The sequence below is a fragment of the Rhinatrema bivittatum genome, chromosome 3 (assembly GCF_901001135.1).
Source record: "Rhinatrema bivittatum chromosome 3, aRhiBiv1.1, whole genome shotgun sequence".
In the NCBI taxonomy this organism is placed as follows: Eukaryota; Metazoa; Chordata; class Amphibia; order Gymnophiona; family Rhinatrematidae; genus Rhinatrema; species Rhinatrema bivittatum.
The window spans coordinates 512,509,340-512,536,780 of record NC_042617.1 but is presented as its reverse complement, the minus strand read 5'-3'; the positions used below and the strand labels follow the sequence as shown (position 1 = coordinate 512,536,780).

Genomic DNA, 27,441 nt, shown 5'->3' with positions numbered 1-27,441 from the left:
GGAACAGAGTGGTTGCTACCAAGGGATTGAGGGACCACTCGTGTGGGTGGAAGACACGGCTCAGTTTGTCTGCCAAGACATTGTTCACTCCCGGCAAGTAGGTGGCTCTGAGGTACATGGAGCGGGAGAGGGCTTCTGCCCAAATCTGCGCAGCTTCCTGGCACAAAAGAAAGGAACCTGTGCCCCCCTGCATGTTTATGTACCACATTGCCACCTGGTTGTCCGTCTGAATCAAGATTACGTGGTTCGATAAGCAATCTTGAAAAGTCCTGAGAGCATGTCGTATTGCTCGAAGTTCCAGGAAGATGATCTGGTGTTTGCTTCCTCTGGAGACCAGAATCCTTGGGTTTGTAAATTGTTTACATGAGCTCCCCAACAGACGTTGGAAGCATCGGTTGTGAGAATTATTTGAGGATCTGGTGGGTGAAAAGGCAAGCCCTGTAGGAGGTTGGATTGAGTTTTCCACCAGACAAGAGAAAGATGGAGTGCATCGGTGATGCGAACAATGGAGGACAGAGGCTGAACAGCTTGGATCCATTGTGATCTCAGAGTCCATTGCATGACTCTCATGGCCAGGCGGGCCATGGGAGTCACATAAACTGAGGAGGCCATGTGTCCCAGGAGAATGAGGAATTGTCGAGCTGTTGCTGTGGGTTGAGACTGCAACTGGCAAGCTAGGGACACAAGGATTTGGACTCGTTGATGAGGAAGGAAGGCTTTTGCCTGTAAGGTATCCAAATCTGCCCCAATGAAGGATAAGGTTTGAGATGGGATTAAGTAGGATTTCTCGTAATTGACAAGAAACCCTAGAGAAAGTAGTGTTTGAATTGTCAGGGAGGACCGAGCGATTTGCTGGGTTGGGGCCCTGATTAACCAATCGTCCAGATAGGGGTAGACGTGGACACCTTCCTTCCTGAGAAATGCTGCAACTACCACGAGGCATTTGGTGAAAACTCGTGGTGCGGATGCCAGGCCGAAAGGGAGCACTCGGTATTGATAGTGATTTCGGCCTACTAAAAAACGGAGGTATCTGCGATGAGGTTGAGTTATCGCAATGTGAGTATAGGCGTCTTTTAGGTCTAGAGAGCAGAGCCAGTCCCCTCTTTGCAGCAGAGGGAGAAGCGAGCCCAGGGTTACCATCTTGAACTTCTCTCTGTGAAGGTACTTGTTGACAGCCCGTAGGTCCAGGATTGGCCGAAGTCCTCCTGACTTTTTTGGGATCAGAAAGTACCTGGAGTAGAACCCTAGTCCTTGTTGTGAGGGAGGAACGGGTTCTATAGCGTTTGACTGGAGGAGAAGGGAAACTTCCTGCTCGAGAAGAACAGAGTGATCGGTGAGTCTCCACGCCTGCATGGGTGGGGAGTCCGAAGGGAGAGTCAGGAAGTTGAGGTGGTAACCGTGTGCAATTATCGCTATCACCCATTGATCTGTGGTGATATGATGCCATTTTTCTAGAAAGTGGCTTAACCGACCTCCTACTGGTATGGTTGGAAGAGGGATTTGGCAACTGCTCTCTAAGTGAAAGTCAAAAACCCGATGCAGGGCCAGGTTGTGGAGCTGCTGCAGGCTTTTGTTTTCGAGACTGGCGAGGCTGAGATTTATGGTAAGGCCTCGCAGACCTAGACTTGGTTTGTGGGGGATAATACTTCCGTGGACGGAAGAAGGACTTTTTTGGGTCCTTCTTGAACGGCTGTTTAGAAGGTAAGTCAGAAGGAATGGATGAGAGCTGTTTAAGTGTCTCATGATGATCCTTCAATTCAGCAACAATTTGCTGAATTTGCTCACCAAACAAATTATCCCCTAGACAGGGCAGGTCAGAGAGCCTGTCCTGAACCTCCAGACGAAGATCAGATGACTTTAGCCAAGCCCAGCGTCTTGCAGAGATGGCCATAGCAGAAAGTCTGGTGGAAGCATCAAAGATGTCGTAAGCTGTTCTTATCTCATGCTTCCCAGCTTCAAAACCTTTATTTAGTAGGGATTGAAGTTGTGGTTGGAACTGCTCTGGTAAAGTATCTGAGTACTCCTGTATCTGTTTAAGAATGACCCTATTGTATTGGGTCATATATAGCTGATAAGAAGCTATTCTGGAAGTTAGCATGGCTCCTTGGTATACTTTCCTACCTATACTATCTAGGAATTTATTTTCCTTAGTAGGAGGTATGGAAGAATGTGGCTTTATTCTTTTAGCTTTCTTTTGAGCTGATTCTACACAACAGAGTGGTGGTCTAGCTGAGGATTCTGAAAGCCAGGTGCTGACTGTACAAGATAGGTAGAGTCAGCTTTTTTGTTTACTGGAACAACAGATCCAGGAGATTCCCAATTCTTTTTTAGAAGGTCCAGAAAAACCTGATGAATTGGAATAGAAGTGATGACTTTAGGGGCATCCAAGAATTGGAGCAACTCCATCATCTGGTGCCTGTCATCTTGTTCAGATTGAAGCTGAAAAGGGACCAACTCCGACATTTCCTTCACGAAATTTATGAAAGAGAGGTCCTCAGGAGGAGAACGCTTTCTACTCCCCACAGGAGAGGGTGGTGAAGGCAAATCATCGGTGTCTGTGGAGGTATCATCACCCCAGGTGTCGTAAGGATCAGGTTGCTGACCTGTAGGACCATGAGGGGGTTGGATACCCGAAGGCCCCGGCTGAGGCTCCGAGAAACTCGAAGGAATTGTCGGGGGTATCGAGATGGTCCTCGATGGCCAGAGCCGGTGCCGGTGCTGGCATCGAAGGAATCGATGTCGGCATCGAAGGTATGGGTGCCGTCATCAAAATTCTCAATGGAGCTGATGTGCGTATCGCCCCCGTGGAATGTATCGGTGGCGAGGGACGACATGGTACCGATGGTACTACCCCCGAAGGGGGAATTCGGTACGGTGTTTCTCCACTTGATGAGATAGGTGTCGGAGACCCTGGTATCACCGGAGGAAGGGCAGTCATAAGCGCTTCCATCCGGGCAAGCAGTGGTGCCAGTGCTGCTGGAATCGGGTCGGTGACCGGTTCCACTCTCGGTGCCGGAGGAGTCTGGAACCATTGCATCGCCTTGTCGATGGCCTCCTGGACCAGCCGGTCCAGTTCTACCCGGAGACCTGGGGTAACAGTACCCGGCTCCACGGGAGAGGGAGGCTGAGGCGGAGGGACCACCGTCACCGGTGGAGTCGCGGCTCCCAAACCCCGAAGGGGTGAGGGTTGCCTCGGTGTCTGCGAGACAGGAGTGGACGGTGCCACTTCTGGTCGAGACTTCTTCAGAGGAGGCTCGGACAGTACTGAGGTCGACGACTTCGATTCCTCGACGGTCCGAGACTTGTGACGTCGATGGCGATGTTTCTCTCTCCGATCCCCGCGATCTTCGGGGGAAGGGACGGGAGTCGATGGCCGCGGAGAAGTCGATGGCAGGCGGTCACCGGGAGGCTGTCGACGATGGTGAAACTTCGACGGTGCCGGTTCCGATGATGTTGATGCAATCGATGGCGTCGGAGTGTGGGCATGGAAAAGGAGTCCCATTTTCTCCATTCTGGCTTTGCGACCTTTTGGTGTCATCAGGGCACATTTGGTGCAAGTCAGGACATCATGCTCACTCCCTAAACACAAAACACAGACTCTATGTGGGTCTGTGATGGACATAGTACGTGTACAGTCCGGGCACCGACGGAACCTCGACGCCATGGCCATAGGCCAAAAATTTAGCCGCGGGACGGTCGACTGCCAACAGGCCTCGAGGGCCAAACTTGACGGTAGTCGACAAAAACGACGGCAAAAACTTACCGAAGTACCGCGGAGGAAAAATTTGAAGAGGGGAGACCCCTGAGGGGCAAATTTTTCTTCAAGAAATTAATTGAAGAAATTCCTGTCAGGAATGTGGAAAGAGCTGCTTAACCGCGTGGCTACTGCTGCGCGGAAAAAAGAAGACTGAAGGGAGACCCCTGCTGGCTGCAGGGTTAGTGCCGTGCTGGGCATGCCCAGTAGGGGCCAGTCAAAGTTCCTGAAACTTTGACAGAAGTTTTCCGTGGTTGGGCTCCATCCTCGATGTCACCCATTTGTGAGGACAACCATCCTGCTTGTCCTGTGAGAATGCAAGTTCCAATTAACTACAAAGAAAAGATAAGGCAAGAGGTCCAAGTTTGTTGCAAATGTACTGTGTAAAAATTGAGACAAAAGCACTGTAACCCCAAATCTTAGTGGGACTGACAAGGAAAAAACCAAAACATTTTACATACAGAAATGAACAAAACATTCAGGGTAAACAATTTAAGAATAAGTTCTAGGGGGAGGAAAGACATCATAATTAGTTTTGATATTTATTTCAAATATGTATCTGCTTAATCTTCAAAATCATTGCCCTAAAAGAAGAGGATGATCCATAGCTAATGGCCAAAATGTCATAATGGCAGATCACAGATCTCAGCACAGCTCACTGTGTTGTACCATTAATGTTATTTCAGTTTTGTAGTTAGGTAACAATCGTAAACAATTTCTGGGAACATTTTATTTCTGGGAACATTTCTGGGAACATTTTATTTCCTCCACAACCTTTGGCGAAACAAGTAGATTTTAACAAGCTGAGCACAAATATGCATTTATTATGTCTGTATCACGTAATGTTTGCCAAAAAAGTACGATATACATTAAGCATTGTTACGTGTCTGTAGCAGCATAAGCTATAATGGCAATGTTGGCGCCAGAAAACAAAACTAAAACTGTTTTGCCGCAGATTTTCATTTGTAATCACTGTCCGACGCTTCGCGGATGAGAGTCCAATCATAGTCACCCAGCATGGAGGGGTACCACTTGCCTTCATACCGTTTCTCCATTTTGACAATGTCTTGATGAAACCTTTTACCATGTTCGCCAAAGTTGTCTGGGTAGAAGTCCAAGTGGGAATGAAGAAAATGTATCTTCAATGACATGTTGCACTTCATCAATTTGTATGCCTGAAGCAGATTTTCAACCTGTTCGACATAGTCTGCTGCCTTATAGTTGCCTAGAAAGTTACAAATGACATTCTTGAAGGCTGTCCATGAAACAGGTTCTGTACCTTGCAGAAGACCATCAAAGTGGCTATCCTTCATCACAGCTCGGATTTGTGGGCCAACGAAAACACCTTCTTTTATCTTGGTGTCACTTATGTGTGGAAACATTCGCCGCAAATAATCAAAGGCTTTACTTTGCTTGTTCATTGCCTTAACAAAGTTTTTCATCAGCCCAAGTTTGATGTGCAAAGGTGGAAGAAATATCTTACTTGGATCCACCAATGGGTCATGCGCAACATTCTTCTGCCCTGGAACCAACTTCTTGCGGAGAGGCCAGACTTTTCTGATGTAATGTGATTCTCTTGCTTGACTGTCCCACTCACAAAGGAAGCAACAATAGTTGGTGTAACCAAGCTGCAGACTCAGTAGAATTGCAACTACCTTGAGATCACCACACAAATTCCAGTTGTACCTCGAGTGCTCAATGCGGTTCAGCAGTAGCTGCATGTTCTCATACGTTTCTTTCATATGAACGGCATGTCCGACAGGTATTGATGGGTAGATACTGCCAATGTGCAGCAAAATAGCCTTCAAACTTAAGACTGATGAATCAATAAACAGTCGCCATTCTGTTGGGTCGTGGTCACATCCGAGAACACAAAACAATCCACTGATGTCACAGCAAAAAGTCAGACTGTCTACTTGGTTGAAATATTTTATCAAATCTTCATGATGGCTGAGAAATACTAAAATTTTTGTATCAGATGACAGAAGATTCCATCCTTGCAGCCTTGACCCAAGCAGCTCTGCCTGGCTCTTCGATAAAGCCAAATCTCTGACCAGATCGTTCAGCTCTGGATGTTGATGGCACAAAGTCAGGATCAGCCGCAGCTTTCATCTGCGATGGCTCGCCATCGTCGCCAGCTCCTCATCAAGTGTGCACACCTCTGGCGATTTGGGAACAGGAAGACTGTCAACGTGTGGCACTGGTCTCATTGCCGATGCAAGGTTAGGGTACTCAAACTTCCTGTTCTTTGATGAGTATCCTGACACATTCATCATGCAGAAGTAACAGTCAGTTATATAATTTTTCTGTTCCCTCCATATCATTGGGATGGCAAACGGCATGGATGGTCGCACACCTTTCAGCCAAGCTCGCAGACTACTGGTGCAAGATGTGCAATATATATGAGGAGCCCATGCTCTGTTCTGGTCACCAATTTTGCACCCAAAGTATAACTCGTATTCCTTCTTAATGAGTGCAGTTATACTCCTTTTCTGTGCTTTCAGAGTAAACTCACCACAGATGTAACAAAACGTGTCACGGCTATTACGACATTGGCACGACATTTCATAAAATATATGAAAATAAATCCACAAGCTTTAAACTCAACAGTTTTAGTGATACGATTTGCTCATTCACACAGACATTGCATAGGAGACTACTCCTTGCTGCTGCTTATATAAGGCTGCGTCGTCACGGAAACAAATTGGAATCTTGCAGCCGAGCTGGGGCTTGCCCAAGCAAGTTCTGGCATGATCAGGCAGAGTTTATTGGTGTATTTTTTAAAACGTTAGTCTCTGTTTTATGTTATGTTGCTTATTGCCGTCAAAAATACGACATGAATTTTAAAAATCATAAAAACTACTGTCCAGCAAGAAAGTATATGTACGTGAGATAATGTTTTAAAATTTCACAATTATTGTAACACAAAATTGGCTGTTCCTCAAAAACCTTACGTGACATACAAATTTCGAAGTAATAACTGTGATCAGCATCAAAAAATCTATTTGGGACACCAAAAAGCCTAAAGGAAACAAAAACGTTGTTTACCAGTGTAATCACTTCATCAAAGAAGGATTGTTCCAATGCACTGTACTATTCTGAAGTAGTGTTTTGATAACTTTGTTTACTATTGAAGTCAGACTGATAAGTCTGTAGTTTCCTTCTGCCCCTCTATTCTCCTCCACAAAAGTGGGACTGAGAAAGAAGGAAACTACAGACCTGTCAGTCTGACTTCAATGATTGGCAAAGATATAGAAACAGTACTGAAAATAAAAAATTACAATACCTTTAAATTAGTAGATAACAAAACTCTAGATAACAAGGTTCCACAAGGGAAAGATTTTGTTAAATTTGATCAATTTCTTTCATGAGGTGACCAGAGTACCACACTAGTGGATAAGGGTGATACAGTTGACGTTACTCTCTAGATTTCAGTAACACACTGTCCTTCACAGAAGGCTGATAAACTAGTCAGTGTGCAGCAAGACAGAAAACTATTAACTGGGTGAGGAACTGGTTAAGCAAAAGAAACCAGAGTGGTAGCCAGTGGAATCCACTCTGGGGATGGAAAAGTGAACAGTAAAGTGTCTCAGGACTCTGTACTGGTAATTTCTAACCTCAATATAGAGATGTTGCAAAAGTATTTCATGGGAAAATATGCCTGTTTGTAGATGACTCATAAATCTGTAGACATTGGCAAGGGTGTAAAATATGAAATAAGCATCCTTGTACATTCACTGGAAGTGGGTATACATTTGAAAAATGTTTAATACACCTTAAGCCTGAGTCTGAAGATTCCCATTCTGACAAATACCATGCTCTCAATTTCAGAATGGAAGAGGAAGAAAGTGGAAGGTTTTTGAGTACGCTTAATTACTGGGTCCCAATCCAGGGTCTCTTCTGATTTACTGTCAGTCTTGGTGCATTAGTTGCCTGAGAAATTGGGATAGTAATTTCATCCTTAAGGCATAGGTGAATAACTGATTCATCTTCCCCTTCAGAAAAACTTCACTTTTCTCGAGGGAATCATAATCTCTCCTTTAACAAAGTCCTTATTAGAGGGATCTAAAAGATGAATCAAACTTTCATAATCTGATCTAATCTGCACTCTTAGAATGCATGGCTGAAACAGGTGAACAGAATCAGATTGCAACTGAACATTCTTTATTGAGCTATCCTCTGCATCATTTCGTTTGTGCAATGCACAGAATGCCTGATATAGAAAGTGGAAAAACTCAGATGAATACGTAGATGAGGGCAGTCAGAACTGCGTTGTATATACTGCGTTGTATATACTGCGTTGTATACCATCTGATCCACATGTCAGATGGTATACAACGCAGAGAATGAGCTCTGTCCGGATGCAGAAAAACCCTGGCATTCTTGGTGTCGAAGTGAGCTCCCAGAAAATCCAACGACTGGGAGGGGACCAGGCTGCTCTTGGTGAAGTTGACAATCCATCCCAGAGATTGGAGAGGTTGTACCACTCTGTCGACTACGAGGATACACTGCGCTCGTGACTTTGCACGGATAAGCCAATCGTCTAGGTAAGGATGCACAAGGATGCTTTCCTTGCGCAAGGTTGCCGTCACTACCACCATGATCTTCGTGAAAACCCGTGGAGCTGTGGCCAGGCCAAAGGGAAGAGAGCGAAATTGGAAGTGTTGACCCAAAATTTTGAAGCATAGGTATCGCTGATGAGCTTGACAAATTGGTATGTGGAGATACGCCTCCGTGAGATCCAATGAAGCCAAGAATTCTCCCGGATGAACTGCCGCTAACACTGAACGGAGTGTCTCCATGCGGAAACGAGGGACTCCGAGGGACCGGTTGACCTGCTTGAGGTCCAGGATAGGACGAAAAGTACCTTCCTTCTTGGGAACCACAAAGTAGATTGAATAATGCCCCCGGCCCAGTTTGGCGGCTGGCACCGGCACTATGGCCCCCAATTGAAGGAGACGATCGAGGGTCTGCCGCACGGCTCCCTGTTTGATTAAGGACCCGCAAGGGGAAAACAGGAACTGGTCCCGAGGAGCGCAAACAAAATTCAAAGCGTAACCGCGTCTTAGAATATCCAGAACCCATTGATCCGACGTGATTTGGACCCACTCTTCGTAGAAGAGAGCAAGGCGACCCCCCAGTTGAGGGACCACCTCGCGGGTCCGTCTGGCATCATTGGGTAGATTTAGCGGATGTACCAGCACCCTGCGCTTCCTTACCCTGGCGGCGCCCACGAAAGGGCCGGTTCCAGGAGTGCGAACGAGAAGAGGGAGCCCGAGGTGGCTGTTGCCTCTGAGGATGCGCTCTCCGCTGGTTACGATAACAGTTTCTGGAGTAATTATATGATCTTGACGAACGGGGTCGATCTTCGGGCAACTTGTGCACCGCGTTCTCATTAAGGGGCGGATTTACGCGAGCAGGGCCCTGCGCGCCGGTGCGCCTATGTTCCATAGGCCTACCGGCGCGTGCAGAGCCCCGGGACTCGCGTAAGTCCCGGGGTTTTTCGAGGGGGGCGTGTTGGGGGCGGGGCCGATCGGCGTGGCGTTTTCGGGGCGGGACGTGGCGTTTCGGGGGCGGGCCCGGGGGCATGGTTTCGGCACGGGGCGGTCCGGGGGCGTGGCCGCACCCTCCGGAACCACCCCCAGGTCCCATCCCGGCGCGCTAGAGGCCCGCTGGTGCGCGGGGATTTACTTCTCCCTCCGGGAGGCGTAAATCCCCCGACAAAGGTAAGGGGAGGGTTTAGACAGGGCCAGGGGGGTGGGTTAGGTAGGGGAAGGGAGGGGAAGGTGAGGGGAGGGCAAAAGAAAGTTCCCTCCGAGGCCGCTCCGATTTCGGAGCGGCCTCGGAGGGAACGGAGGTAGGCTGTGCGGCTCGGCGCGCGCTGGCTATACGGAATCGGTAGCATTGTGCGCGCCGATCCAGGATTTTAGCGGATACGCGCGTATCTACTAAAATCCAGCGTACTTTTGTTTGCGCCTGATGCGCCAACAAAAGTACGCCAAATCGCACTTTTTGAAAATCTACCCCTAAGGGACTTGATGATCTGATCCAAGTCTTTACCAAAAAGATACCTACCCTTAAAAGGAAAGGACCCCAAACGTGTCTTTCTTTTCCCTGTACATACCAACCATGGTTCGGGCTAGGACCCTTAAAAGATCATATAAAGCATCCGCTCCATAGGCAACCACGGCTTCCAGTCTGTCCGCCTGGCGAGCCTCAGCATCTGGTAAGGACTGGGAGGTGAGAAGCTGCTGCACCCACCGAAGACCCGCTCGCTGTCTTGAGGTAAACCTCTAGCTTCCGATCCTGCATATCCTTCAACGCCGTCCCTCCAGTGACAGGAATAGTGGTATGCTTTGTGACCGCTGATACCGCAGAATCTACGGCGGGAACTTTGAGAATTTCCAAAAAATCGGCTGGCAGAGGATACAATTTTTCCATGGCTCTACCGACCCTAAGGTTGGCCTCCGGGGAATCCCATTCCTGAGTGATCAACTGCAAGATCTTGTGATGAGTGGGAAAAGACTTGGCTAGAGGCCGCAGTCCTGCTAGGAGGGGGTCCCCCTTCTTGAGAGCCGAGTCAGGCCCCACCGGTTCCGGAGGGGGATCAATATCCATTTCCTGGAGGATGTAGGGAATGAGGTCATCTAACTCCGCCGCTTGGAAGATGCGGAGGACCCTAGGGTCGTCGCCCTCCACCTGGGCCGTCAAGGTGGGGTCGTCCACGTCAGGGTCCTGGGATTGTCCTTCCCCCGACAAAGTCTGTATTATCGAAGGTGTCCCTGCTCCCCCGCCTACTAAAGGGGGGCGAGCCTGAGGGAGGGTCCCACCCAGGAGGGGGCTAGGACATGGTATCTTGGGGGGAGAGGGTCCCCAGGTCCCGAAGGTCATGTCTCTGCTCTGAAGAAAAGCCCTGTGCATCAGGACTATGAATTCAGGGGAAAAGGCTGGCATCCTGAGGGGTCACCCACCGGGGGATCCCCCCTCTGCCTACCAGGATTAGACTCGGAGTAAGGGTCCAAAACGGGCCTAGAAGTGGGGAACGGATTATCCGTGTCCTCCTCAGAAAACGCGGCATCAGAATCTTGCAACAAAATGGCCGCCATTCCCGCGTTAAGAGGGAACGGGGCCTGGCGCTTCCTTCCCACGCGGTCTGCAGCTCAAACGTCCTTGTTAGTAGCTGGCGCACATTCCCCCTCGGGGAAACAGCCTGAGCACAGACCCTCTTCAGAAAATAATCCGGCCCTGTCGGACTGCATCGCCGCAGGGAGAGAGAGAGGGGGGGAGGATCTACAGGTGGCTCGCGCCTAAAATAAGCGCCGACCCGGCAACAGACGCTTGCCGCGGTCCCCCACCGACCTGAAGAAGAACTGACGGGGAATTACCCTCCCGACAGCAGGCAGCCCCGGGGAATGGTGCTTCGCGGGGCCGCAGGTCAGGACGTCGGTCGCTCCCCAAAAGGGAGGGGGGAAAACCTGGGTCAGGAGGGAGAGGCCGGCGCTACCGACTTTCACCTCAGAGAGCCGAACGGAGTCCAAAAAATTACAGTCTTCTGCTGAAAAAGAAGATGAAACAAAAATACACTTACCCCAACTGAGCGCTCAGTGAGGAAAATGAGAAAAGAAAGAAAGAAAACAGGCAATAGCCTGTCAGCAAGTCACCAGGCTAGAGAGCGATGAGCCAGCACCAGCAGAGAGCTCTCCCCCTGCTGTAAGAGGAGCCTTAGCAAAGTGACCTAAACTGTAAATTTAAAACTTCCTATTTTTTTAAAACTTGATCCCCCCGAGGAGGTAGCCCTAAGCTAACAAGCTGGGGACCACAAGTCCCCTGCTCACATCTGCTGGAGTCAGAACGTTACTGGGAGCTGTTACAGGGGAGGCGTGGTTATATGGGTCCTCCCCTGGGAATTTTGTGTTCTGACTCCATCTGCTGGACATGGAACATAACCCACCGTCTGGAATGATCCTGGTATGTACAGGGAAAGGGAGATATAGGAGGGGTGACAGTAAAATTGGAGAGGGTGAGCTAATGGAGGGAAAGGGGATCAGACCCAAGTTAATGGAAGGTGAATTACATGGTGAAAATGATATATAAAAAAGTAAGATTCAAGTTGGAGGGGTAGCAGTCAAATAGAAAATAAGAAAAGTTAAGAGATAAAGATGGACTGGAGAGACAGAGGAAAGATTACAAAGAGATGGAAAGAGAGAAAACCTGAGAAATATAAAGAAAGAGAAAAGTAATGAGTTAACCGTAAACACTATCATATGAAATCTCAAGAACAGATATGGGCAAGTTAAGTACCTTTAGGGGTAGGATTGGGTACACTAGGAAGACTTTTCTACAGATTCTTCAGGGTTGTTTTAGATCTTCAGTCTGCTACTGCTTACAGTCATGCTTCCAAACCTGGCAGTAGACTCTTTAGACTCTCTCAGCACCTTAAGTTAAATCATCTTACTTAAAAATAATAAAATGTCCTGCATCAAAAAGACAGCAGCCTGTTCTCTTTTATAATATACTATGATTCAGATAGCTGATCCTTGAAAGATAAAATAATTCAGGTATTAAGAAAAGAAAACAAGATGCTATTGTCCCACCTTCCCCTTCTTCTTTGATGGACTTAGGCTGGGACACAGTGAAGCACTGCATCACTTCATAGCGTTGGCGTGCTTCCTGGTTCTCTGTACCCGGTTCATCTGGAGGCCGAACCAGCATCCTGCAGTTGAAGGTATGGCTGTTGCGTCTGGTAGCTTCTTGGGGCCAAGGTACCCCATTGACTGTGGAGAAAGGAAATGATTAGCAAAATGTATTAAATAAGCAGATGACACTTTCTGGCATACTCTTTTCAGTATGTATCCTAAAGCAGCAGCATCTGAACAAAATGAAGACTCTCTTTTACCATGACAACTCTTGTGACCTAATTACTGATACCTCTGATTCAGCACACATTCATTATAGATTATCACCTTGTCTGAGCATACCTTGCATAATTTTGCAAATATTGTATATATTGGCATTTTTTTAACCCTCCCACTATGTGCAGTGTATATTAGTGCTCTAGAGAATGCATTAATGTGTTAAAAATTCTATATATATTTTTATCACAATCTCAAATCCAATGTGTTATTCAGAGTTACAGAACTCCTGACTGGTTACATAACCCACTTTTAACTGCTGGAAAAGAAATGCATTGCATTACCATAAAAATTGTCTTTTCTCTCATAACTGATTTTTTCATTTAAATATTAATTTCACAAATTACCATTTACAGTTCCTGTTTGTTAATGAAAAGTTGGTTTAACTGTTTTTATCTTTGATCTTTTTTCTTCTAATTAGTAATAAGCAGGAAATGCTCTTCTCATCAGTGCTGTTTTAAGGTACTCTGGGCATTAAGCAGGCTTACTACCGATGTATTAATTACACACATTCTCAAATCAACTAGCCCTATACAATTGCTGAGCCACCATAAGCAAAACAATTAAGGTCCGACAGTTGCAAGGAAAAATGGCTGACAATACAAATAAGATTCACTATTTTTATTAGCTCAGCATAGTGGGTAATGACCCTCTGGATAGGCCTTTGCCCTAGTAGCACAAAATTGCACATGTTAGGATAGTGCTGGAAAATAAAACATATCTAGGAGCCACAATAAAACAAGGCCGTCCATATCTCTAACCAACATCTTTTTATTCTTATCCAGAGTCTTGAAACTTTGAGGGGTCCAAATAGCAAACCTATACATTGTATTTATTGTATCAGAAGCAGGTGAAGGCTCATCTGTTCCAGGAGGCCTTTGGGAAAGTGTATTTTTTTTTTTAATTGTTATGTTTCAGATTTGTGTATGTGAAATTGTAAGCTGCCCAGAACAAATGTCTGGCAATTTGGCGGATAAAAAATTGCTGTAAATAAATAAATACAACTAATTATAGTTAGATTTACATTCTATTACATTAATAGCTCAGAACATACATCATAAATAATAATCATAATTAATCCAAGTATACACATCACACAGCAATATTTAATCAACAGAAATATACACGCATTATAAACAATAATTAGCAAAAGCTCTAATAATGAAAAAAGAGCAAAACACCTTATATAATATCCAAGAAAAATTGCAAAGAAATGCAAAACGGTACAATAGTAATCCAAACCTAACAATCAAGAACTTGGTATCAGATGTCAACAGCATTCAAAAAAACTAATCCAGTGGTTCTTGCCCGCAATTGGTTACAAACTATGGGCTAGATTCATCAAACTATCGCATGCGATGTGTTTTATGGTACTAGCCTATTTATCGCAATGTGCGCTTAGCGCTTCGCATAGGTATTACTGCAGAGTGTGATAACTAAATTCCTACCTACAACCACTGGGGGGGACAGATCTGTTCGCAAATAGCGTTTTGGGTATTTCAAGCTGAGAGAAAGAGAGAGAGAGAGAACGCCTTAATGCGTGCGAAAAGGCCATAACGCGAGTTGGAAAATAACCCCCTATATCATAAAAAAATTGTTTAGGGTCAAATCATATACTAGTTCAAAGTACAATAACTTTATTTTTGTAACAAAAACTCTTTCATTCCTCCAAAAAACTACCTTAAATGTTAATTGCTGAAAATTTTTGTGCTTATCTAATTGTTAAAGACTTCAAGACATCTGCAAACTTCTCAAAATACTAAAATTCAGTGTGTCCACATCAGTGCCTTTTTTATGATACAGATTATAACCAATTGCGGGAAAAAGACTATGGATTAGTTTTTTTGAGCACTGTTGACATCTGATACCAAGTTCTTAATTGTTAGGTTTGAATTAATATTGTACCTTTTTGCAATTTTCTTGGAAACAATAATTTACAACTTAATTGTCATAATCTTAAATAATATGATTTGAACCAAATAATGTATATTTCATAAAAGCAATTATAATTAAAAAACAATACATAGCAAATATCACCATCCAATCTACTCAATATATAATAACAAAAATATCATGAAAATAGTTAAAATCAAAGACAACAAGAAATACAATACCAAATGCTGTATAATAAAAAGTTGGTGATTATAAAACAAATTTTACTTACATTGAATACTGAGCTATTAAAAAAATCAACAAAATAATAAAACAAAAAGAGCAGTAAATATATTTACTACATTAGTTAAATATAGTGTTATTTATTAAGACCCTACCATAGTAGGGGGCAGCTGGCTTATTTTAGCGCCAATGTGGGCACATTAAAAAATTAGTGCATCTGCATATGTTGAATAGTTAAATAGCATGGTAATGAACTCTTTTTTTTCTGTGCCATGTACTAATTTCATGTTACCAGAAGTTAAATTTCATACACCATCCTAGCACTTGAAATTCAACTTCTGATCTGGTGTTTTATTAAACTGAGGGGCAAATAGGTAAGAAAAATGGAGAGTGAGATTTGTGAACAGGAAAAATATACAGGCAAGTTTCTAGAGGCTGGGACCATTAACCATTATTTTGTCAGATAGCCTTAGGTATTGCCTCCAGCTTCTGGGAATGATAAACAAGAAATGGGCTTTCCTATTTTGGATCTAACAGACCATTCTAAGTGACCTGGACTGGCTACGATCAGGCAAGATGCTGATTGTAGCCAGTCCAGTGGACCACTGATATGACCAGGCATGGCGCTCCTTATGTTCTTAAAAAGCAAAAATCTTAAATAAAATTGTTTATATTCAGTATTCACCAAAGAGGTGGGATATGAGATTGATAAATGTTAAATAGTTAAATAGCTAACCAACAAAAGAGACCATATTACCCCTATCTTGAGGAACCTACATTGGCTCCCTATCAAGTTCAGAATCATATACAAAGCACTAACGATCATTCACAAAACCATCCACAATCTCATTCCTCTGGAACTAAACATCCCTCTATGACCACATTTACCCACCAGACCGATAAGAGCAGCATATAGAGACACTCTTCTTGTCCCACACTCCAAACCCTCTCTAAGTAAACGAGCTATGTCCACAGCAGGTCCTGCACAATGGAACTCTCTTCCTTCAGAACTACAGTTGGAACAATGCCCGATCACTTTTAAAAAAAGACTAAAAACTTGGCTATTCGAACAAGCATTCCATTTATATTAATGACGTACCTCCATCATCTCCGTTACCAGTCAACAAGCTAATCTTTCCAAACTATCTACGCAGACTATCCATAATTTAGCAACCCAACTCTACAGTCGATCTTGCCAAGCTTACTCAGTGTGCCTGGACCTTAAATTAATTCCAATACGTACCTTGATCCTCAGCCAGACTAGACTTGGCTCAATCATTTTATTCAATTCGTTATTCTTTTCGTTGCCCCCCATTTTATCTTATCCAAGTTCTACGCCCTGTTCTATGTAATTGCATTCTTACATGCGTTGTTTTTCCGTTATAATGTAAACCGAGATGATATGTAATTTCTTACATGAATCCCGGTATATAAAAATGTCAAATAAATAAATAAATAAAATGTGAAATGATTACAAATCAAATTACAAAGTAGCGGTTACTGAAAGTACACACACAAAAAAGAGTGGGTAAGGCCATGGAACCTGATGGTGTATGCTCCAGAATACTAAAAAGAGCTAAAAAAAAAAAAAGTGCTGACCATGCCCCTCATAGCTCTGTTCAACTTGCCCTTGAAAATGATGGAATTTCCAAGACACTAAATGATAATATAGTCCCATTATACAAAAGTGAGGACAAGGAGAAGGTGGGCAACTACAAACAATAATCTAACTTTGGTAACAGACAAAACAACAGAAACAATACAAAAGAAAAAAAAGACAATACAGCACCTTGAAACAAGCAGATCACAGACACTAGACAACATTGTTTCAACAAAACGAAGACACTTTCAGACATGCTTGACGGACTTTTTTAATGAGGTGACAAAAGTGATGGATCAAGGTGGTATTGTAGACAGTTGATGTTACCTACCTGGGCTTCAGTATGACTTTTTACACTGTTCCACACTGCATATACAATTATGGGAGTAGGCCAGAAAGTTGTAAATTGGATGAGGAAAGCAAAGTTACTTATCTGTAAAAAGTGTTCTTCATAACTAAGACAAATTGGCCATGTGAGTGGATGATATAAAACTAATCTTCAACTCTAAGGGTAGGAGGGAGGGATTGTGTGGCTAATTTGTTCAGCTGTCTATTGAGAACATCTGATACAGAAGGATAACCAATGTGTCACTGTGATACCAGGGTACAAATTATATCTAAATGATAGGATGGATCAAATTGGTGGAGGGGTAGCACTATATATTAAAAAGGGCAGTGAGTCAAAAAAGATAAAAGTTCTGCAGGAAACCAAATTAAATGTTGAATCTTTATGGATAGAAATTTCAAGTGAAAAGGGGAATAAAATTGTAGTGGGGGTGTATTACTGTGCACCTGGCCAGAATGAACAGACACTGAAACGCTAAAAGAAGTTAGGGAAGCTAGCAAAATCAGTGGCACAGTAATAATGGGGAGTTTCAATTACCCCAGGAAATATTACAGAGGTAAAGTTCTAAGATGAAATAAATAACTGCTTCATGGGTAGCTGGTACAAAAACCATCAAAAAGGGAAACTATTGAAACTCTCCTCCAAAGGGAGAGATGGTTAGAGTGTATGCTATCATTTAAGTGAACTTCAGCAGAGAAAACAAAGAGGACAATGCAGCTATGTAACATGAGCTACCAGCCCAGGAAACCCAGAATGAGATTGAAAAGGTTGCCAGACCACTTACTGTGAAGGTGCTTAAATGACCATTGAATAGATGAGTCAGAGACTCAGGTAGGGGAATTCATATGACACATCCCCCTGGACTACTGTTGCAATGGATTATCACTTTAATTCAAGGGATAACAAAATTCCTAAATTACAGAACTATGACTGGAAAAATCCTACATTAGAGAATTCTGAATGAGAGAGGAATTTATGAGAGAAATGTACAGAAAAGAACAGTCCTAGGAACAAACAGATTCTCATCCTGACTAAAAAGAAGAGTCAGACCCTTGGGTACCCAGTTCTCAGACAATAGGAAAAAAAAGCCAGGCTGGATGGAAGGTTGTACATAAAAATTTTCAAAAGGCCCAGTGGTGCACGTAAAGCCCTGGGACACGTGTAAGTCCCGGGGCTTGAAAAAATGGATGGTCCGGGGCGTGGCCAGAGTCCTTTGCAAGGCCGCTGGGCCGGGAGATTGCACGCCAGTAGTCGGCTGGCAGGCGTAACTTGTCAGATAAAGGTAAGGGGGGGGGGGGTTATTTCGGACTTCGGGGAGGGACAGGTAGGGGAAGGGAGAGGAAGGTGGGGAGGGAACGGGGAAAGCCAGCTGGTCTCTCCGAGGGCTTGGCGTGCGCAAGGTGCACTAGTATGCACCCCCTTGCACACGCCGACCCCTGATTTTATAACATGCACGCGGATGTTATAAAATTGGACGTACATTTTAAAATCTGCCCCTAAGTGTTTAGATCAGGCATGGATGTTTAAAAATACCAGCTGGGAAGCCAGAACAGATGTATTCCACACATAAGAAAAGGTGGAAGGAAAGCTAAATGACTACCTGCATGGTTAAAAAGAAAGGTGAGGGAGGATATAATAGCTAAAAGAACATTTTTCAAGAAATGGAAAAAGGATTTGAATGAAGAAAACAGGAAAAAGCATAAGCACTAGCAAGTTAGATGTAAAGCATTGATAAGGAAGGCAAAGAAAGAATTTGAAAAGAACTTGCCATAGAAGCAAAAACTCATAATAAAGACTTTTACTCATACATTCGAAGTAAAAAGCCTGCAAGGGAGTCAACTGGACCATTAAATGATCAAGGGGTAAAAGGGGCACTTGGGATTGACAAAGCCTTAGCAGAGAGACTAAATGAATTATTTGCTTTGGTCTTCACTGAGAGAGATGTAGGTGAGATAGCCATGCCAGAAATTATATTCAAACGTGATGATTCAGAGGAACTGAAACAAATCTCAGTGAACCTGGAAGTTGTACCAAGGCAAACTGACAAACTGAAGAGCAGCAAATCACATGGACCAGAAGGCAGACATTAAAGAGTGCTGAAAGAACTGAAAAATGAAAATGCAGACATACTATTGGAAATTTGTAAACTATCATTCAAATCATCTATGGTACCTGAAGACTAGAAGACTGCCAGTGTATCAACAGTTTTTAAAAAGGGATCAAGCAATGATGCAGAAAACTACAGACCAGTGAGCCTGATGTTTATGGCAGCCAAAATAGTAGAAACTATCATAAAGAACAAAATTGCTGAATATATACAGTAGAAAGGCATAGTTTAATCAGACAAAGCCAAAATGAATTTAGCCAAGAGAAGTCTTGTCTCACCAGTCGGCTAGATGTTTTTGAAGATGTAAATAAACACGGATAAAGGTGAGTCGGTTGATATTGTATCTGGATTTCCAGAAAGTAGACAGAAAACCGAGAGTGGGGCTAAATGGTAAATTTTCCCAATGGAGAAAGGTGAATAGTGGAGTGCCCCAAGTGATCTATTCTGTGACCACTTCCTTTTTTTTTTTTTTTTTAATATAAATGACCAGGAATTAGGAATGAGTGAAGTGCTCAGATTTGCTGATGACAGAAAATTATTCAAAATTGTTAAATTGCAAGAGGAATGTGCGATGTAGTCCCATTTCAAAAAAGATATAGCAGAATTAGAAAAGGTCCAGAGTGAGGTGACCAAAATGATAAAGGGGATGGAATGATTACCCTATGAGGAAAGGCTAAAAAGGTTAGGATTCTTCAACCTGGAGAAGAGATGACTGAGGGGAGATATGACAGAGGTTTATAAATAAGTGAAATGGAACAACTAAACGTTAATCAGTTATTTACTCCTTCAGAAAGTACCAAGATATGGGGACAATGAAGTTAGTAGGTGATACATTTAAAAGTAGTAAGAGAAATTTTTTTTTTTACTCACATAATTAAGCAGTTTTTTAATGCCACATGAAAGATCCAGTGTCTGCCATTTCAGAGAATTTAACTGAGGGCTCCAATGTTTACAGGCAACAGTTAGATTCATGCAGAAGATTGCTGAACTTTTTTGGGTTGTAAGGACCATTCTTGTCCTTACAATATGCATAGGAATTGGGACAGAAATTTAGTTTTTTATTACTTTTTATTTTTTCTGTATTTCTTCATGACCATTTTTTCTGGGACCTATTTTTTCTCCAGAGCTGGTTATGGATTGTAAGGGGGAGGACACAGGTATTTTATTTTTCCTGGTACTGGAGAACTTGAAGTATTTTTTTTATAGGTGGGAAGAAATGGAATAACTAGACCTTCTTACTTGTGCTCCTAATTGTCTTTGCTCATCCAGATATTGTTTGCTTCACCTTTACTTCAGCATTATTGATCACTTGTGTTTCCCTCTGGTGATTTTATTTTCTCAGGGAATATTTTATATTACCCTTTCTTTCACAGGAAGTAATGGATTGTTTTATTCAGGGATCCTAGATCTATGCATGTGAGATACAGACTATATTTGCTGAGCCTTTTTATTCATGATAGTCCAGTGATTGCTTTATGGGACTTATATTTAGTTTTTGCCTTTTTGGGGGGGCACTAAAGGAGCCAGGCTTGGAACCAAGCTCTATGCTGTTATGGTTTTAGATATGACTAAGCCTAAGTATGTCAGAAACTGCTTAGTGGTGTTGGGGCACCACTGGAATGGGGTCAATTTTCCCATTAAACTTGGGCAGGGCTGGAGGGTGGGTTTATGTGTGTCATATACTGTTTATGATCACATTTGTCAGTACAATAATCTGGAGCATTTATCTTACTGTCTATTGAGCATATTTTTGTTTGGCTTTTTTATTTTTTATGTTTCATTGGGTCAAAGCTCCAAATTCCTTTACATTATGTGGATTTTATATTTTACTGGTTATGCAGGAGTCACTGGTTATGCAGGTATCTGCTTATACAAATTCTCATAAGAACAGAACATAAGAACATGACATATTGGGTCAGACCAAGGGTCCTTCAAGTCCAGCATCCTGTTTCCAACAGTGGCCAATCCAGGCCATAAGAACCTGGCAAGTACTCAAAAACTAAGTCTATTCCATGTTACTGTTTCTAGTAATAGCAGTGGCTATTTTATAAGTCAACTTTATTAATAGCAGGTAATGGACTTCTCTTCCAAGAACTTATCCAATCCTTTTTTAAACACAGCTATACTAACTGCACTAACCACATCCTCTGGCAACAAATTCCAGAGTTTAATTGTGCATTGAGTGAAAAAGAACTTTCTCTGATTAGTTTTAAATGTGCCACATGCTAACTTCATGGAGTGCCCCCTAGTCTTTCTATTATCTGAAAGAGTAAATAACCGATTTACATCTACCTGTTCTAGACCTCTCATGATTTTAAACACCTCTATCATATCCCTCCTCAGCCGTCTCTTCTCCAAGGTTCCCCTGGTCCTTCTATTGTCTAAAAAGAGTAAATAACCAATTTACATTAACTTGTTCAAGTCCTTTCATGATTTTGTAGACTTCTATCATTTCCTCCTTTTTAAAGATGGCGCCGGCCATCCAGTGCTCCCTCCATGTGACAGGGGCCGGCCAATGGCACGGATACCCTTCCATATTACACTTCCATATTACACGGATACCCTTCCATATTACACTTCCATATTAGGTGCTACAACTCAAGAAAGAGATCTAGGTGTCATAGTGGATAACACATTGAAATCTGTTCCAGTGCCAGACCTCTCGTCTAGTGGAACCACTGTGTGAGTACAATACCACCGAGTCTCCCTGCTCTAAGGGATCAGGTACTCGCTCCTCGAGGGTCTGCTCTCCCTGTCTCAGAGCTTCACCTATTCTACCTGGGACTCTGTATATTTTTCACTGTGTACTCATAACTCTCAGTCTCTTTCCACTACAGCACAGCCAAGCAGAGGATCCGCTGTTCCAGCGTCCTGTGGGATACTTGCCCAGCCGGGCTCAACATCTACTACTCAATACTGCCACCTCTGGTGATTTCCAAAACTGTTTAAATATAGATTCAATCTGTGTTTGTGTGTCCAGAGTCTAGCCTGACACCATGGTCCCTCACGGGACTGCCCCCTGTGGGCGTGGTCAGCTGCCACAGTGTCCAAGGATCCACCCAATAACCAATAACCATAACACTTGTCTTCTTTGGAGTGAGGAAGTATTTGGAGTTGAAACCATTATAATGGATGAAAAGTATAACTAGATGAATAGATTTGCCTTACTAATCTGCTAAACCTTTTGAAGTGGTTAATAAAATTTGGGTAATGGTGAGTTGGTAGATATAGTATAATTGGATTTTCAGAAGGTGTTTGACAAAATGCCCCATGAGAGACTCCTGAGAAAATTAAAAAGTCACAAGAAGGAGGCAATGTCCTCTTAAGAACATAAGAACATAAGAAAATGCCATACTGGGTCAGACCAAGGGTCCATCAAGCCCAGCATCCTGTTTCCAACAGTGGCCAATCCAGGCCATAAGAACCTGGCAAGTACCCAAAAACTAAGTCTATTCCATGTAACCATTGCTAATGGCAGTGGCTATTCTCTAAGGGGCGGATTTTAAGAGCCCTGCTCGCCTAAATCCGCCCAAAACCGGGCGGATTTAGGCGAGCAGGGCCCTGCGCGCCGGTAAGCCTATTTTACATAGGCCTACCGGCGCGCGCAGAGCCCCGGGACTCGCGTAAGTCCCGGGGTTTTCGGAGGGGGCGTGTCGGGGGGCGGGCCCGAACCGCGCGGCGTTTTCGGGGCGTGTCGGGAGCGTTCCGGGGGCGGGCCCGGGGCGTGACGGCGGCCCGGGGGCGTGGCCGTGCCCTCCAGACCCGCCCCCAGATCGCGTCCCGGCGCGCTAGCGGCCCGCTGGCGCGCGGGGATTTACTTCTCCCTCCGGGAGGCGTAAATCCCCGGAGAAAGGTAAGGGGGGGTGTAGACAGGGCCGGGCGGGTGGGTTAGGTAGAGGAAGGGAGGGGAAGGTGAGGGGAGGGCGTTAGAGGATTCCCTCCAAGGCCGCTCCGATTTCGGAGCGGCCTTGGAGGGAACGGGGGTAGGCTGCGCGGCTCGGCGCGCGCCGGCTATACAGAATTCATAGCCTTGCGCGCGCCGATCCAGGATTTTAGTGGATACGCGCGGCTCCGCGTGTATCTACTAAAATCCAGCGTACTTTTGCTTGCGCCTGATGCGCCAGCAAAAGTACGCCTATTCGCGTTTTTTGAAAATCTACCCCTAAGTGAACTTAATAGCAGGTAATGGACTTCTCCTCCAAGAACTTATCCAATCCTTTTTTAAACACAGCTATACTAACTGCACGAACCACAGTCTTGTGGACTGTAAACTGGTTAAAAGATAGGAAACAGAGCGAGGCAGAGAGGAGAAGGCATTCTATTACCTGTTTCAGCTGAGGAATCCGGGGGTGAATGCTGTGTTGCCCCGACGGTGAATATCTTCAACCAGCTGCAATTCGACGCTCGAGGGGCGTGTTCTGGAGGATGGACCCGGAAGCAGAGAATAAATTTGAACTGCTTGCGGCGCGCCGCTAAAGCTGCGCACACTTAAGGGGCGCATGGCTAAGCCGGGATTCTGCCTGATCTGCCTTCTTAGTGGATATATATTCTTGATTCTTGCAATTCGCGTACCACTCCAGGTAGAACTTATTCTTCATAAATTGCCTTTTCTCCCACAAAGCCTCCTAAGTGAAATCTCTGCTTTAAAAATTAATGCATTATTCCATCCTATACAAGTTCATTGCCTAGATTTTTCCTAAAATTTTCCAAGCAAATATGCCACATACCAAAAGGAAGGCCAAGTTAAGGCCTCCAGTTGGAGTAGCAACAGCAGAAACTGGACAAAGGACTGTATTAGAATGGATAGGCTCAACACAGAATACCTCTGTGGGGCAGACCGCTGTGGGAGAGGTGTTAGAGCGGAATGCCTCACCCCAGATCGTGGAAACATCTTTGAGCCCAGGGGTACCGGCTACACCACCACCGCCTGGAAAAGGAGAGGGTTCTACCCTAGTGAGTCCAGGAAAACTGCAGGAGGAAATCCTGAGACCTCTTGATCTGAGAGATGGGTGAGAACAGTCTGTTAAAACTTTGGAACTATCTGAGCAAATGATGCCATGGAGCACTGTGGAAAGTTCTATTGTAATTCCAAAAGAGACTAGTACTCCGAAGTTAATTAGCCCTTTTAAAGAAAAACAAGATAATATTGAAGTAGTAATAAAATGTATTTTTTTTTATTTTTATATACCGATGTTCCTGTAAAGTATACATATCACACCGGTTTACAAGGAAGAAACTGTCGCCTCGTTGGCGGTTTACATTGAAACATTTAATCTGATATTCAGTTAATGAAACCAGCTAGTATAACCTTAGAAAGTTTGTGGAACTATATGGTTAAACTGGATATGTCAATTAATAAATTGACTGAAGTTGTTATGAAAACTACAAATTCTTCAGTACAAAACACTGTAGAGCTGGAAAAGCAAAGAAAGGAAGTGAATGTGTTAGAAAAGCGTGGTTTGCAGTTAGAAAAAATTCAAAGTAATCAAATTAATGCTGAAGGAGAGGTTAATAGGAGATTAGAAAATCTTGAGAATTCTATAAGATCTTTAAATTTAAGGGTTAATAACTTTCCAATTATAAAAAAGATGGACCCACTAGAATTATTCAGAAATCATTCAATACAAATATTGAAAATTCCGGATAAATGTTCACCAGTTATAGTGAGAACTTTTTATTTAGGGACAAAGAAAAAGGAGACAGAACAAGATCAGTTAATAAAGAATGACAAGGGAAAAGAAAAGGAAACATCAGAATTAAAACTTTCCAAAAGTAGCTCTATAGAAATATCTGATTTATTGCAAAAACCTTAGGAAGACGTAGAAATTAAAGCACGGGGGACTTTATTGATTCAGTTCACATTTAGTACTGATAGGGATAACGTAATGAAGTCCTTCTTCCGCAACCGATTAAACACCTTTTATGGTCAAAGGATATGGATTTTTCTAGACCTTATAAAATCTACCCAGTTACATAGAAAGAAATTTTTGCTTTCTAGGAAGGAGATGTTAGATGAAGGTGGGTATTTTATGTTAAAGTACCCATGTAGGTGCATTGTTAAATTAGATGGAAAGAGCTACTCATTTACAGATCCGGAAGGACTTAGGGGTCTTCTACCGTGTTTCTCCGATAATAAGACAGGTTTTATATTCATTTTTAGCTCTGAAAAAACGGCTAGGGCTTATTTTCAGGGGATGTCATATTTTTTTTCCATGATTGGTGAATGAGGACAAGGCTAAGCCCACCTCCTCTTTCATTCACCAATCAGATTCAATTTTTGGTTTGGCCTTCGTTATCGACGATGGGGCGATTTTATTTTGTCTGCCCCTCCCCCCGAAACCCGGAGGGGGGGTGTTTGTTAAAAAAAACAAACAACAAAAACCCCAAACCCACCCCAACCCTTCAAATTTAATCCATTGCAAACCCCCCCCCCCCCCAAGACTTACCAAACGTTTCTGGGGGCGGGGAGCAGACAGAGGGTTGTAAAAAAACCCACAAAACAAAAAAGAAAAACAACCCAAATCCACCCCAATCCAAATTTCATTCATTGCAATCCCCCCCTCCTGACCCCCCCCCCCCCCCAAGACTTACTGAAAGTCCCTGGGGGGAAGGCGGCCCAAAACCGGGGGGGGGGGGGGGGGGGGGCAGACGGAGGGTTGTAAAAAAAAACAAAACAAAAAAACAAAACACAAACCCACCCCAACCCAAATTTCATTTATTACATTCCCCCCCCCCCAAGACTTACCGAAAGTCCCTGGGGGGGGGCAGACAGAGGGCTGTAAAAATAAAAAACAAAACAATAAAACCCCAAACCCACCCCTCTAAATGTAATTTATTGCAACAACCCCCCCCCCCCCCCCCGAAAAAAAACCCTTGCCAAAACTCCCTGGGGGTCCCGGGAGCGATCTCCCATTCTCGGGCCGCCGGCTGCCAGCAATCAAAATGCCCTTTCCATGTGACAGGCTATCGGCGCCATTGGCCGGCCTCTGTCACACAGAAGGAGCAACATTGGCAGCTGACGGCCCGGGACCCCCGCTGGACCACCAGGGAGTTTCGGCAAAGTTTTTTTTGTAGGGGGGGTTGTTGCAATAAATTACATTTGGAGGGTTGGGGTGGGTTTGGGTTTTTTTTGTTTTGTTTTTTATTTTTACATCCCTCCATCTGACACCCCCCCACCCCGGTTTTGGGCCACTCCCCCCCTCCAGGGGCTTTTGGTAAGTCTTCGGGGGGGGGGGGGATTGCAATGAATGAAATTTGGTTGGGGTGGGTTTTTTTGGTTTGCTTTTTTTTTTTTTTTTTTTTTTTTACAACCTTCCGTCGGGAGGGAGGTCAAGTCTTGGGGTGGAACCGCTCATCTTAAAAGCTAAAGCTTATTTTTGGAGTAGGGCTTATATTTCAAGCCCTACTCCAAAAATCCTGAAAATCAAGCTAGGGCTTATTTTCAGGGTAGGGTTTATTATTGGAGAAACACAGTAGCAGCAAAATGACCGGTATTTAAAATAGAAATGGGTCTTAGATAATGCATATTTCCTTATCTTTGTGCTCCGTTCAAATAGAGAGATTTTACTTGAATTTCCTTACATGTATTAATAATGGCTGAAAAGATTAAGGAATGATATGGTTATAATTTGAATTTTTGGTTAATAGAATATGATAAGATTCAGTCATTATGATATTTCAACTTTATTGTTTATTTGTTGTAATAATTTGGAAAGCAATAAATAAAGAGTTAAAAAAAAAGATAGGAAACAGAGAATAGAACTAAATGATCAGTTTTATCAGTATTGAAGGGTAAACAGTGGAGTGCCTCAGGGATCTGTACTGGGACTGGTGTGTTTTAATATATGTATAAATTATCTGGAATGGGGAACAACAAGTGAGATGATCAAATTTGCTGACAAGACAAAATTATTCTGAGTTGTTAAATCACAAGCAGATTGTGAAAAATTGCAGGAGGCCCTTGCGACATTGGTAGACTGGGCATTCAAATGGCAGATAAAATTTAATGGGTACAAGTGCAAAGTGATGCACACGAGGAAAAGTAATCCACACTGTAGTTACACTATGTTAAGTTTCATATAAGGAGTTACCACCCAGGAAAAGGATCTGGGTGTCATAGTGGACAGTATTTTGAAATCTTCAACTGAGTGTGCGGGGTTCATCAAAAGAGTAAACAGATTGTTAGGAATTATTAGGAAATATATAGAGAATAAAATGTAAAATGTCATAATGTCTCAGAATTGCTCCATGGTGAGGCTGCACCTGGAGTACTGTGTGCAGTTCTGGTCACTGCAGCTCAAAAAAGATGTAGCTGTACTAAAAAATATATAGAGAAGAGTGTCCAAAACGATAATGAGAATGTAATGACTCCCCTACAAGGAAAGATTAAAGAGGTTAGGGCTGTTCAGCCTCAAGAAGAGATGGCTGAAGGGAGATATGACAGAGGTCTATAAAATTATAACTGGAATAAAATGAGTAAATATTAATCAGTTATTTACTCTTTCAAAAAATACAAAGACTAGGGATATTTCAGGAAGATAGTAAGCAGCGCATTTAAAACAAGTTGGAGAAAATTCTTGCACTCAATGTACAGTTAAGATCTTGAAT

At 43.6% G+C, this 27,441-nt stretch overlaps 1 protein-coding gene across 3 annotated transcripts in view; it reads right to left on the bottom strand.

Annotated features, from left to right (window-relative positions):
* Positions 1 to 27,441, bottom strand: part of NCOA1 (nuclear receptor coactivator 1) — a 1,093,244-nt gene that overhangs the window by 314,368 nt on the left and 751,435 nt on the right. For all 3 annotated transcript variants that reach the window (XM_029596190.1, XM_029596192.1, XM_029596191.1), the window contains exon 10: positions 12,349 to 12,528. In XM_029596190.1, the coding sequence (XP_029452050.1) occupies positions 12,349 to 12,528 (180 nt within the window). The remainder of the gene's footprint in view (positions 1 to 12,348; positions 12,529 to 27,441) is intronic.